Source organism: Trematomus bernacchii, unplaced genomic scaffold (genome assembly GCF_902827165.1).
Source record: "Trematomus bernacchii unplaced genomic scaffold, fTreBer1.1, whole genome shotgun sequence".
Lineage (NCBI taxonomy): Eukaryota > Metazoa > Chordata > Actinopteri > Perciformes > Nototheniidae > Trematomus > Trematomus bernacchii.
The window spans coordinates 257,501-270,000 of NW_022987879.1; the positions used below are offsets into that span (position 1 = coordinate 257,501).

At 44.5% G+C, this 12,500-nt stretch overlaps 1 protein-coding gene across 1 annotated transcript in view; it reads left to right on the plus strand.

Annotated features, from left to right (window-relative positions):
• Window positions 1-1,897: 1,897 nt before the first annotated feature.
• The window catches only part of pcdh12 (protocadherin 12), a 24,754-nt gene continuing 14,151 nt past the window's right edge, over window positions 1,898-12,500 (plus strand). The window contains exons 1-2 of the mRNA XM_034114119.1: window positions 1,898-5,068; window positions 10,709-10,800. Coding sequence (XP_033970010.1) covers window positions 2,237-5,068; window positions 10,709-10,800 — 2,924 coding nt within the window. The 5' untranslated portion in view covers window positions 1,898-2,236. The remainder of the gene's footprint in view (window positions 5,069-10,708; window positions 10,801-12,500) is intronic.

Below are 12,500 nucleotides of genomic sequence, written 5' to 3' on the forward strand. Positions count from 1 at the left end.
CAGCAGAGAGATGATAGGAATTTGGTGGAAAGGACACCGAACAATTACTTGTTGGTTTCTTCTTTACTTTTGTTCCTGATTTTACAGCTAATTCCGTCACATTTCCTTTTGCTTTCCAAATCTAGTTTGAAGTCCTGCTTTTCTCTCACCTTCATACAGGAAGTAAACCCCCACCCCTGTCAGCAGTGCCTTGCTTTTCTCCTGTACTCTTCATCATCCGTCTCAATCTGTCAGAACGTCTCTCGTTGACAGTCCTGGTGCCTCCGTGCTCCAAACAGCCCCCCACCCTGTGCTCCAAGCAGCCCCCCACCCTGTGCTCCAAGCAGCCCCCCACCCTGTGCTCCAAGCAGCCCCCCACCCTGTGCTCCAAGCAGCCCCCCACCCTGTGCTCCAAGCAGCCCCCCACCCTGTGCTCCAAGCAGCCCCCCACCCTCTGAGCAGAGAGCTGATACTCCTGATCTGATTCTCTCTCAGCCGGCAGGATATTCTGGGGTCCAAATGAAAAATAAGCAGAGTGCATGCTGGGAAAACATTCAGCTTCTGTTAGTGGATCTGCAGCTGTGGAGCTCTCACTGGGTTTAATGGTTTTAACTTGGTGTCTGAAGAAGAGGAGCAGCTCGGAGAGGAGAAACAGACATACTCTTAAGTATAGAGGAAAGTGACTTGCATGAGAATTTCAATAACAAGACAATAATCAAGAAACTCCCTCTGGGGGGAACTTTGGGATTTTAGCCTTTGAAGACCATTGACATGCACATAAACCTAGAGCACACTACAGGAAGGGGGAAACCCCCAACAAGCATGTCTTTAATGTTACTTGTAAAGCACTTTGAATTGCCTTGTTCTTGAAATGGGACTTCAAACTCAAAGATAAATGAATTGGCTTTTCCATCAAAAAGCATACTTTGATCGGCCTCAACATCATAAATCTGTGTCACAGTTTAATGTTACAGTTAATCACGTATAGACTGCGTTGTGTATTAAAACCCATTACAATATCTTACAGTTTTACTTAAGTCTTCATAACTTTCAGAAACTTCAAAAACATCGTCCATTTGACTTCAACCAAATCCCCCAAAAGATGTCTGCATGGCTTCTCCATCATTCCTCACAAGTGTTTTGACTGATCAACAAACAGAAACTGCAGAGGACTGAAATGAGCTCCTGCTGTGACCTCAGAGGCGTGTGGTGGGAGATGAACGCTCTAACTCTTCATAATTATCATTTTGCACTAAAAGCTGGAATGTTTTGTCACATTAAGGACAGGCTTCTGAAAGTGGAGCATTCCCCGCCGGCTGGATCAGTCCCTCAAGGACTGTTTATCCTGCGTCTAAACAACCATCATATCATGTTCATTCCCAAGGACGTACACAAACAAAAACAAGTGTTAGTTCAAAGAAGAGAGGCTGGGATGCCCTTGTCTGTGAAAGCATCAAACTGTGGATGTAAAGATGTTTATACTCTGCTTTCAAAGAGAGTATTAAACCGTTTATATAATAACACATATTATCTGTATTGCACTTTTGCTGCCAAAAGCCTCGATCATATGTCACTGCGACGCCGTACAAATATAAATCCTGCTGTGGACTTAAGTTCCTCTGGGAGTTAACCTAACACACATTTTCCAAATGAGTTAGGGGCCCCAGACTTCAGGTTGTGATGAGTTGATGCAGACTGAGAGGGGGAGAGAGAAAGATGACGGAGCGGCGGTGTCATGTTTCTGTAAAAGCACTCCAGAGTTTCCTCGGGGCAGGAGGGCTTTCCTTTGTGTTGAGTCCGGAGACATTTGCATATGATCCGCCTCCTGCCTTCGGATTGGCCGAGGCTCCGCTAACATGTGGAAACACACATCCAAACTTTTCTCAGTTGGAGCCAAAGTTTGGTGAGTGGAGGAGGATGGAGTGAGGCAGCAGCTGTATGAGTGAGTAACAGAGAGAGGTGTAGGAACAGAGACAGGATGATATCTTAATTATAAGCTTCTATAATTGTCTCCTGACCAGACTGGAGGTTTCTTTTTCAGTTTGTTTTGGTTATGGCTGAAAACTAAAGAAAAATGAATTTGATAACCATCTTATCTGATGATTGATACTCACAAACAGGATATTGTTAACTTCTATTTAAAAAGAAAAACGCTTTTGAAGTTATTCTAAATTTGAAACGATACACAAACTTTTGTTATTGGTTTGAAGGAATGTCAGTTTAGCAATTAGACAATAGATTGTTACTTCACATCATCATGCTGCTGGCTCTGCTTCTGGTTCTGAGACTTTGCTCTGACGCTCGCTCCTCCGAGTCCACGTCTAAAACTATCCAGTACCGGGTTTGGGAGGAGCAGCCGACGGGAACTCGGGTCGGCCGTCTGGTGGATGACCTCCGGCAGAGAGATGAAGGCGGTCCTCTGGAGGATTTCCAGGTGGTGGAGCACGGAAAAGCCCTTCCCTTCTCCATCAGCACTCGAGACGGGGTCGTCACAACACAAGGCCGGCTGGACAGGGAGGAGCTGTGCAGCGGATCGGATCTGTGCGAGATGGCGTTCAGCGTCCTCTACAGGAAGGGCGGTGCTGTAAACTGCCTGCGAGTTCGCGTGGAGGTGATGGACCTGAATGACCACAGTCCCAGCTTCCCCAGCGCTTTACAGGAAGTGGAGATCTCAGAGACGGCTGGCCTCAGGATGCGGATCCCTTTGGACCGGGCCGTGGATCCTGACGCAGGGCCTAATAGCCTCCAAACATACTCGCTGTCCGTCAATCAACACTTCACTCTGGATGTGACTGGTGGGGCAAAACAGGCGGAGCTGGTGGTGATCAAAGAACTGGACAGGGAGGTTCAGGCCACATTCGACCTGATGCTGGTTGCATGGGATAAAGGGAACCCCCCAAGGTCCGGGAGCACCTTAGTACGTGTTAATATTCAGGATTCAAATGATAACAGCCCTGTGTTTGAGGACAGCACCCCTACTGTGGAGCTATCTGAGGATACAGCCCGTGGGACAATCATCATCAACCTCAAGGCCACGGATCCCGACCAGGGTGCCAATGGGCAAGTGGAATATTCGATAAGCAAACACACAAGTCCGTTGGTTAAGAAGCTCTTCCTTGTTGATCCAGAGACTGGAGCTGTGAGTATCAATGCTCCTTTGGACTACGAGGTCCAGCCCTCTTACGAAGTCATCATACAGGCCCGTGATCGTGGGCCCAATGCAATCCCCACACACTGCAAACTGCACGTGAAGCTGAGAGATGTGAACGACAACGCACCGAGGATACACATGAACTGGGCTCCAGCCAACTCACCTGTGGCGACTGTGCTGGAAGGAGCCAAAGAAGACACCTTCATCGCTCTGGTGATGGTTTCTGATGCAGATGCAAGAGAAAATGGCAAAGTGAGAGCGCACATTCAGCAAGGATCTGGGCCTTTTCGCCTGAAACATATCCAGGGTGACAGTTACATTATTGTTACCAATGGCACCCTGGACCGAGAAAAGGAGACACATTACAACATCACTGTCATCGCCCAGGATTATGGGGATCCCCCACTGTTTTTCGTCAAACATCTGCTTGTCCATGTTCTGGACGAGAACGACAATGCCCCGGTGTTTTCCAACTCCCTCTATAAGGCGTCCTTCAAGGAAAACAACGTGGCGGGCTACCACGCTCTCAAAGTTGAAGCCTACGATGTGGACTTAGAGTTCAGTGGAAGAGTGTCTTACTCCATACGCAACTTAAATGAAGTGGAAATGAGCGCAATACCCTTCTCCATCCACCAGACCAGTGGTGTCATAAGCGTCCAGAAGCCGCTAGACTTTGAGGAATCCCGCAGTTATACTTTAATGGTGGAGGCCATTGACCAGGGTTATCCACCTCTCACCAGCACGGCCTCGGTCCAAATTGACATCCAAGATGTGAACGACAACTACCCAATTATCAAAGAGCCAAAACCCAGAAACGGTGTTGCTTTTCTAAATGTACCAGTCAATACAGACAAGGGGGAGATTGTGACGGAGCTGGGGAATGAAACGGAAGATGGATCCACACCTTTGCCGATTAATCGCTCAGTTGCAGAGGGGTTCGTTGGATTCCTTGCGTCCACCATAAAGGCCGAAGACCCAGACTCGGGGGTGAACGGACAACTCAGCTACCTCATCACGGATGAAAACCCTAATGGACTGTTCTTGTTGGACGAGGCTACAGGCCAGCTGTTTGTTAACACCACTAATGCTACTGAGCTAATTGGGAAAACCTTTAAAGTCAACATTGCTGTTTCTGACATGGGCACTCCTAGCCTGACAACCAAGGCAAGTCTAGAGGTGACTTTCATCAATCTTAAAGACCATCTGAAGAACTCCTCACCTGGTAACAGAAGTCATCTCAGCTTCACTATGATGATGGCGATCTGTTTTGGTGGCACCTGTCTGCTGCTCCTGTTGGCCTTCGCTTTGGTGACGACCTTCTGCCGCCCCGAAAAACGTGACAGCCGGGCATACAACTGCAGACAGGCCGAGTCCACCTACACCCGCCACCCTCGACGCCCCCAGAAGAACATCAGGAAGTCTGACATTCAGCTAATTCCCGTCATCAGAGGCCGAAAAGACGATGATAGTGAATCCCAGCCACTGGCCCCGCCTCCAATGACGTCAGACGAGGAACAAACTGAGAGGCAGTATACCTTAACGCCATCAGTCTTAAATACAAGCTTCCATTCCCAAGGCTTCCCAGAAGGGGAGTCCACCCACCACTGTAAAACGCTCCGGAAACCTGGAAATATCGAACTTGATGGCACTTTGCCATTAACACCCGCCACATCGTACAGGACGCTTCGGAAATCCAGGAACCCTTCTTCATCTTCTTCTTCTGTGTCGCATTCGAGCACCTTGAAGCGTCCAACTCACGTTAAAGAAGAGGAGGCACAGCAGAGTTCATCCAGCCAGGCGACTCTCAGGAGGCCGAGGACTTCAGAGGGAAGAGGACCTGAAGCAGAACATCGACAGATGCTTAGAAACCTGGTTCGTCTGTCCATGGCCGCCTTCGGAGACTCCATCCAGCTTTCCTCAGCTTCCCCAGAAGTGCAGGTGAGAGGCAGAAACTTTCCTACAATCCCAGTACTAACCATTTATTATTGTTGCATGGTCCTTGTAAGTTAATTAAGATCATCTTTGTTTCTTAATGTGGAAGTCAGTGTGCAAAGTTAACTTCATATATTGATCATTATTTTGCGTCAAAAGGCAGAACGAGGCAAGTTGATTTATTACGCACATTCAAACAGTTAGGTAAATCAAAGTGCAAACGGGACACTTTATACAATTACATTTAAAAACATTGCTTGATAAGCCAGGCTATATACAATAAGACAGTTATAAAATACAGGAACACAAGGTAACGTGCAGTTTGTGAAAGTACATTCACCTTTCATTTTCGTTAGACTTCTGCTCTACTACATTTTGGAATACTATGTATTATATTTACTTTACAATTTATTTAGTAATATTTACTTAATAGATTGAGAAAATGACAAACAATACTTTTGGTATGGATTAAACATGATATTGAAGTAACTAAAACCATGAGTGTGTTAACAGGAAAGGAATTGGCAGTCATTTTGATAAGAAGTTATTTGTTACTTTTACTCCTAATACTTTAAATATAATATACAAATGTTTCCGAATCACACGTAAATACTTTTACTTAAGTATCTCTCAATGCAGTACTTTTACTTGAAAATGTGTATGTTTACAGTCCGGCTGGTTATTTGAGTCTCAGGCTTGTTTCAAAAGAAGTGAGAGTTGCAGGCCATTAACACTGAAGTTGAAAATAACTTAAATGCAAGTTTGTCAAACATACCCATTTAAATATCATTAATAATTTAAATAAACTTGCAGCATGATAGCGTCAACATTAAGGCTAATGCGCTACTGCTGCTGGCTCTCATTTAAACGCCATTTAAACGTGTGATCACATTTATTTCAACATGTGCTTACAGTTAATGTTGAAGTAATGAAGTCTCCCCCTGCAGGCTCTGAGATTAATCTGAAGTGAAGTCCATTAGAGAGTAAGAGCCTCCCCCACCTCCCCCACCTCCCCCACCTCCCCCACCTCACGCACAACTTCCATTATCCCAGCAGCCTTTTTCAGCCTCCTGTATGAGACAGCCGGGTGTAGGTGTGTGTGTGTGTGTGTGTGTGTGTGTGTGTGTGTGTGTGTGTGTGTGTGTGTGTGTGTGTGTGTGTGTGTGTGTGTAACTAGCTGATGGATGGCCAAAAAGGCAGTGGGTTTATTCAGGTGCTCATGTGTCACAGACAGTAATCCCCCCCTCAAGAAACTCTGACAGTCCTTTTTACAGAATATCACATATCAGATTCATATTGAAACCAGGAGAGGAGTGGGGGGGGGGGCTCCTCTTAGACTCTGTTGGATGAGGCGAGCCAAAGTAAGCTGTGATGTGTTTGTAGTGTAAGCTAACACCGCTCTGACACGCCGCTCCGTCACTTACAAATGACCCAAACATCACTTTTACTGAGGCTGAGCTGCTGCGAGAGGAAAGAGGAAAACAGCTCGGGTTGAAAACAGAAACTCTGAGGGGAGCAGGATGCACGGACTGTCGGTACAAAGATTTAACCTTTACAAGAGTTTGACCAAATAGCTTCATGAATCAACTGGTGGTTAAATGCGTGGTTAGAGGATTAAAGAGGGACCCAGTGCTTCATATGTAAGGCTCATGTGGAGGCAGACATCTGTCTACATACCTGGGTCACATTAGATAATAAGGTTAACAAGATAAATGTGACTTTCATTTGACTTGTGTTTAGAGGAATGTGGGTTGAATCAGGATCATTGTACTGACGTGCTGAGTGTTGTGTAATACTTAAACTAAAGAATGGAAAGAATAGTGGACTGAAGAATGCAAGAGTTAGTAAGTCAATAAGTAGGTAAGCAAGGAGACAAGTAGGTAAGCAAGGAGACAAGTAGGTAAGCAAGGAGACAAGTAGGTAAGCAAGGAGACAAGTAGGTAAGCAAGGAGACAAGTAGGTAAGCAAGGAGACAAGTAGGTAAGCAAGGAGACAAGTAGGAGACAAGTAGGTAAGCAGGGAGACAAGTAGGTAAGCAAGGAGACAAGTAGGTAAGCAGGGAGACAAGTAGGTAAGCAGGGAGACAAGTAGGTAAGCAAGGAGACAAGTAGGTAAGCAAGGAGACAAGTAGGTAAGCAGGGAGACAAGTAGGTAAGCAGGGAGACAAGTAGGTAAGCAAGGAGACAAGTAGGTAAGCAGGGAGACAAGTAGGTAAGCAGGGAGACAAGTAGGTAAGCAAGGAGACAAGTAGGTAAGCAGGGAGACAAGTAGGTAAGCAAGTAAGTAAGTAAGTAAGTAAGTAAGAAGGCATTAAGAACATAAGTAAGTCTTAATGGAAGTAAGCAAGGAGACAAGTGAGTAAGAAAGAAAGAAAGTAGGCAAGTTAGTAAGTCAATAAGTAAGGAAATAAGTAGGTCAGCAGTTTTTAAACACACAAATACAAAGAGCTTCACAAACATAAAGAATAATGGACAGAGCAAACTGTTGTCTTCGGGTCAAATCTGACCGATTTACTGCTTTCATCAATCATCACTTTTTAGTTTTACATTCGATTGCATCAAAGCTTCATGATATCCTTCACTGAGACTTTTGAACATATGACATTACTGATCACCACTTTCATTGAGTTTAGGATGATTTAGTCAACTTTGAAACACCATGGTGTTCCCGGTCACACACACACACACACACACCACACACACACACACACACACACACACACACACACACACACACACACACACACACACACACACACACACACACACACACACACACACACACACACACACACACACACACACACACACACACACACACACACACACACACACACACACACACACACACACACACACACACACACACACACACACACACAGAACAATTTGACACATGTCCCGCTCTTATGTGCCCATCCCCCCACATGGATCACACCTGGCACACACAATACATGTTCAGTGTCTATTCTTTGTATAGTTACTGCAGTGTTTCATGTATACCAGTAGTCTGATACAATATGTACAGTTTGAAAGGGTGTTCAATGAAATGTGGTGATGATTAATGGTTTTTGGGTTAATGTCATAGCAGTTAAAACAGGACCGGTCAAATGTGACCGCCATCACCAAAGTAAGGGGGGGGGGGGGGGGAACACGAAGACAACAGGAGGGTAATGACTCAAATGAACAGGGATGGTGGTAATGTTCCTTCAATAATACAAACACAAAATGTCCTTGGCATACTTTTATACATATGTCATCCCAATTAGGCAGTACATATAAATATCTTAAGGGTTCTTGCTTAAGGGGATCTAGCTTCACTTCAATATAAATGTAATTATTGACTTAATTGACTTCTTTATTATTCCTTTATTTTCGGAGCTGACAGAGTTGATTTCCTTAAGAGGAGTAAAGGAGGGTGGGGTTTCTCTGGAGCCAGCTTATTGTAGAACTTTCAGCCATAATCAGTTACAAAAAGGGTACGTATCGCTTTTATTGAGACCATTAGGGATATTTCCAACGTACAAAAAGGTAGAGGACACGTCTTGTTAAAACTCAGACCCGCGTCACAGAGGGCAAAGGTCACCGCTAACGCCCAGCAGGCCGGACAAAGAGCTCGGGCCACATCCCAACGTGAATCCCATCACAGAAAGGAAGGAGCCTTTTTCTTTTTACCCAGCATCCTCCTCTCCTCTGCCTCCCAGTAGTCGGCCCAGTTGGCACTCTAGGCGCCTGGGAGGAGGGGGATTTATTGTTCACCTCCACCTACACACACACACACACACACACACACACACACACACACACACACACCACACCACAACCACACACACACACACACACACACACACACACACACACACACACACACACACACACACACACACACACACACACACACACACACACACACACCACACACACACACACACACACACACCCCACACACACACACACACACACCACACACATTGAGTAACTGGCCAGAGAAGAATAGGCTTTTACGTAGAGGCCATTTCCTCTCGCTGCAGCAGCATGCACGTGAAAAAACACACAAATGTCATGGCTAAAACAAGGTAATATATTAGCGTGCAAGGACACACATACACACACACACACACACACACACACACACACACACACACATGCATGCTTACTTTACCCAGTGTGTGTTAGTGTGTGTGTTTCCTCCCCTGTGTGCAGTGTGTATCCGCTGTATAACAGAGCTGTCAGCAGAAAGCTCTTTGCAGTGAGACGGACGCAGAAGCTTAGTTCTCACACTGTGCAACTAAAGAAAATGTTAGTTCACTTTCTACCTGCACCCACTGTTTAAACCAGCTAAACCAACACAAACACACACTCAGTGTTTCAGAGTGATACAGGCAAAACATCTAGATCTAGGAGAGGATTAGTCCTATGGAGCTACAAAGTGTTAGGTTCATTCAAAACTGTTATAACATCAGTTTAGGATAAGCTTTTGATATTTACCTAAGGTTAACCTGTTCCACTCTGATTGGCCTGTAAAGTGAGCCTTTACTTTGCATGTGTATTTAGTTATCGTAATTTTAGAAATATCCTAATTCTTCTACAGCTGAAAAATAGTATCTTGGCTAACTGTGGCACATTTACAGCAGACATCTTTATTAATGTGCACTAACCCTGTACCTTATAAAGCCTTTTAAAATGTTGTTTTACGACATAAATACGTCAGTAAATACTTTAAAAAAAGGCTGTTGCTAACAAGTGTCTAAATGAGACGACTGAACATCATCATGCCCATCATTAAACACCTTTAGCTTAGCGGTGGTGACGTGAAGTCATGTGACCGTGCTGTAGTTCCTTTATAGCCCAACATTAGCCTCCTTTAGCTTAGCGGTGGTGACGTGAAGTCATGTGACCGTGCTGTAGTTCCTTTATAGCTCAACATTAGCCTCCTTTAGCTTAGCGGTGGTGACGTGAAGTCATGTGACCGTGCTGTAGTTCCTTTATAGCCCAACATTAGCCTCCTTTAGCTTAGCGGTGGAGACGTGAAGTCATGTGACCGTGCTGTAGTTCCTTTATAGCCCAACATTAGCCTCCTTTAGCTTAGCGGTGGTGACGTGAAGTCATGTGACCGTGCTGTAGTTCCTTTATAGCCCAACATTAGCCTCCTTTAGCTTAGCGGTGGAGACGTGAAGTCATGTGACCGTGCTGTAGTTCCTTTATAGCCCAACATTAGCCTCCTTTAGCTTAGCGGTGGTGACGTGAAGTCATGTGACCGTGCTGTAATTCCTTTATAGCCCAACATTAGCCACCTTTAGCTTAGAGGTGGTGACGTGAAGTCATGTGACCGTGCTGTAGTTCCTTTATAGCCCAACATTAGCCACCTTTAGCTTAGCGGTGGTGACGTGAAGTCATGTGACCGTGCTGTAGTTCCTTTATAGCCCAACATTAGCCTCCTTTAGCTTAGCGGTGGTGACGTGAAGTCATGTGACCGTGCTGTAGTTCCTTTATAGCCCAACATTAGCCACCTTTAGCTTAGCGGTGGTGACGTGAACCCAACATTAGCTTCACGTTATCCCTGCACCGCTCTATAAACTATTAAATAATGTATCTTCAGATCAAGTCATGACTCTAACCCTCCTCTTCCTCTCCTCTCCTCCTGCAGCAGATCTCCCAGCTCCTCTCTCTCCTCCGGCAGGGTCAGCTGCAGCCTCGGACCAACTTCAGAGGAAACAAATACTCTCACCGCAACGGCAGGTCAGTCCCCTCACCCTCCTCTTCCTCATGATCATCTTTACTCAATATAAAACCTTCATCCTCCTCCTGTGGTGAGTCCGCCCTCGCTCTGTCTCATGTGGTCTGAGGGTTTCAGAATGAAAACATTAAGAGAGACGCTGGGTTTGAGGTTTCTCACCACACTTCAAGATGTTGTTTCCGAGCAGATTTGACGCCAGGAATTCCCGCTTTCTTCCCATCTTCTCCAGTCAGTTCCCTAACAAGGGTCACTTAACACAACCACAGTCTCTTCCACTTGACTTCACACAGACTGAAACCCTCAGAAAGATCTTGATGTGGATTCTTCCCTCCTCTTTTCCATCTCTTCCTCTGCCAGCTGCAGGTTTCTGTGATCAAACCCCTCTGATAGCAGGACACGCATTAAAGGGGAATGCCACCTAAGACTCACAGATGTGTATTTCCTGAACCAGGACAGGTTGTTTTTGAAGAATCAGGAATGTATATAGGGAGGCAAAGTCCCTTCCCTTCCAGTGTCTGAAATAGTTTTAGGGTAAATATCAAGAAAGATGAAGAAAGAAATTATGACTGACAACAAGTAGGAAAATATCAAATAATCGTTTATCAGTTTTTCATTTATTGTGTATTTGTGACTTGTAATGTTTTTGTATTTGTTACTTGCCTTAAAAGTCACGATACACAGTAATTAAAAAACTGATAAAGGATAATTTGATATTTTCTTACTTATCACTTAGCAATTTAGCTAACTGCAGCATTTTCACATCAAGTATTTTATACTGATGTTCAGTAAGTTGTACTTAAACAAACAAATAAAGACAGACTGAGCATCAAATTCAAAGTATTGCAGATCTGACATTTGATATTGTACAGATATTAATACATCTATGAATTGGTATGTGCCATCTATATTGAGCAGTGCTGATTCCCATTTGAATTGTGCCAATAATTACACATTTGATCATTTAAAATATATTTTTTTAAGTTCCTAAAAGTTTGTTGTTGTCCCATCTAGTTTTGTATCTTGCAATATATGACCAACTCTAGCTAGCAGAGTTACTGAGCTCTGCTCCACATATTAATGTAAAACCATCTGACATGATGTGTTTTACAATTTAAGACAAACTGTATCTCTTTAGTCACAAAATCATCTTAAATCTTATATTGATGAACATCATAAAACATACTCATACCGTAAGCTAATAAGGAAGTAAGCAAGTAAGTAAGTTAGTAAGCAAGTCAGTAAGTCAGTAAGTAAGTAGGCAAGGAAACAAGTAAGTAAGTATACATTTGGAAGTAAGCAAGGAGACAAGTAAGTAAGTTAGCTGAATATATATATAGCTATAAGTAAGCTATATATTTCCTCAATGTGGTCCACTAACGTGAGGGTCTTTGCCTCTTAATAACAAACCAGTCCAATCAATGGACAGCTCGTCTTGTGTTAGCCTATCAGAGCGGACGTTAGCTCTCTGTTGCCGTGGTGACAGACTGATGGACGTCTTCCTCAGAGTCTCTGACCCACTGACCAGCTGCCACTGAAATAACAGCAACAGACCAACAGGACGCAAAGTCAAAAACCCAATGTCACAGGAAGCGTGTCTCATAACCCCTGAGTGAGTGTGTGTGTGTGTGTGTGTGTGTGTGTGTGTGTGTGTGTGTGTGTGTGTGTGTGTGTGTGTGTGTGTGTGTGTGTGTGTGTGTGTGTG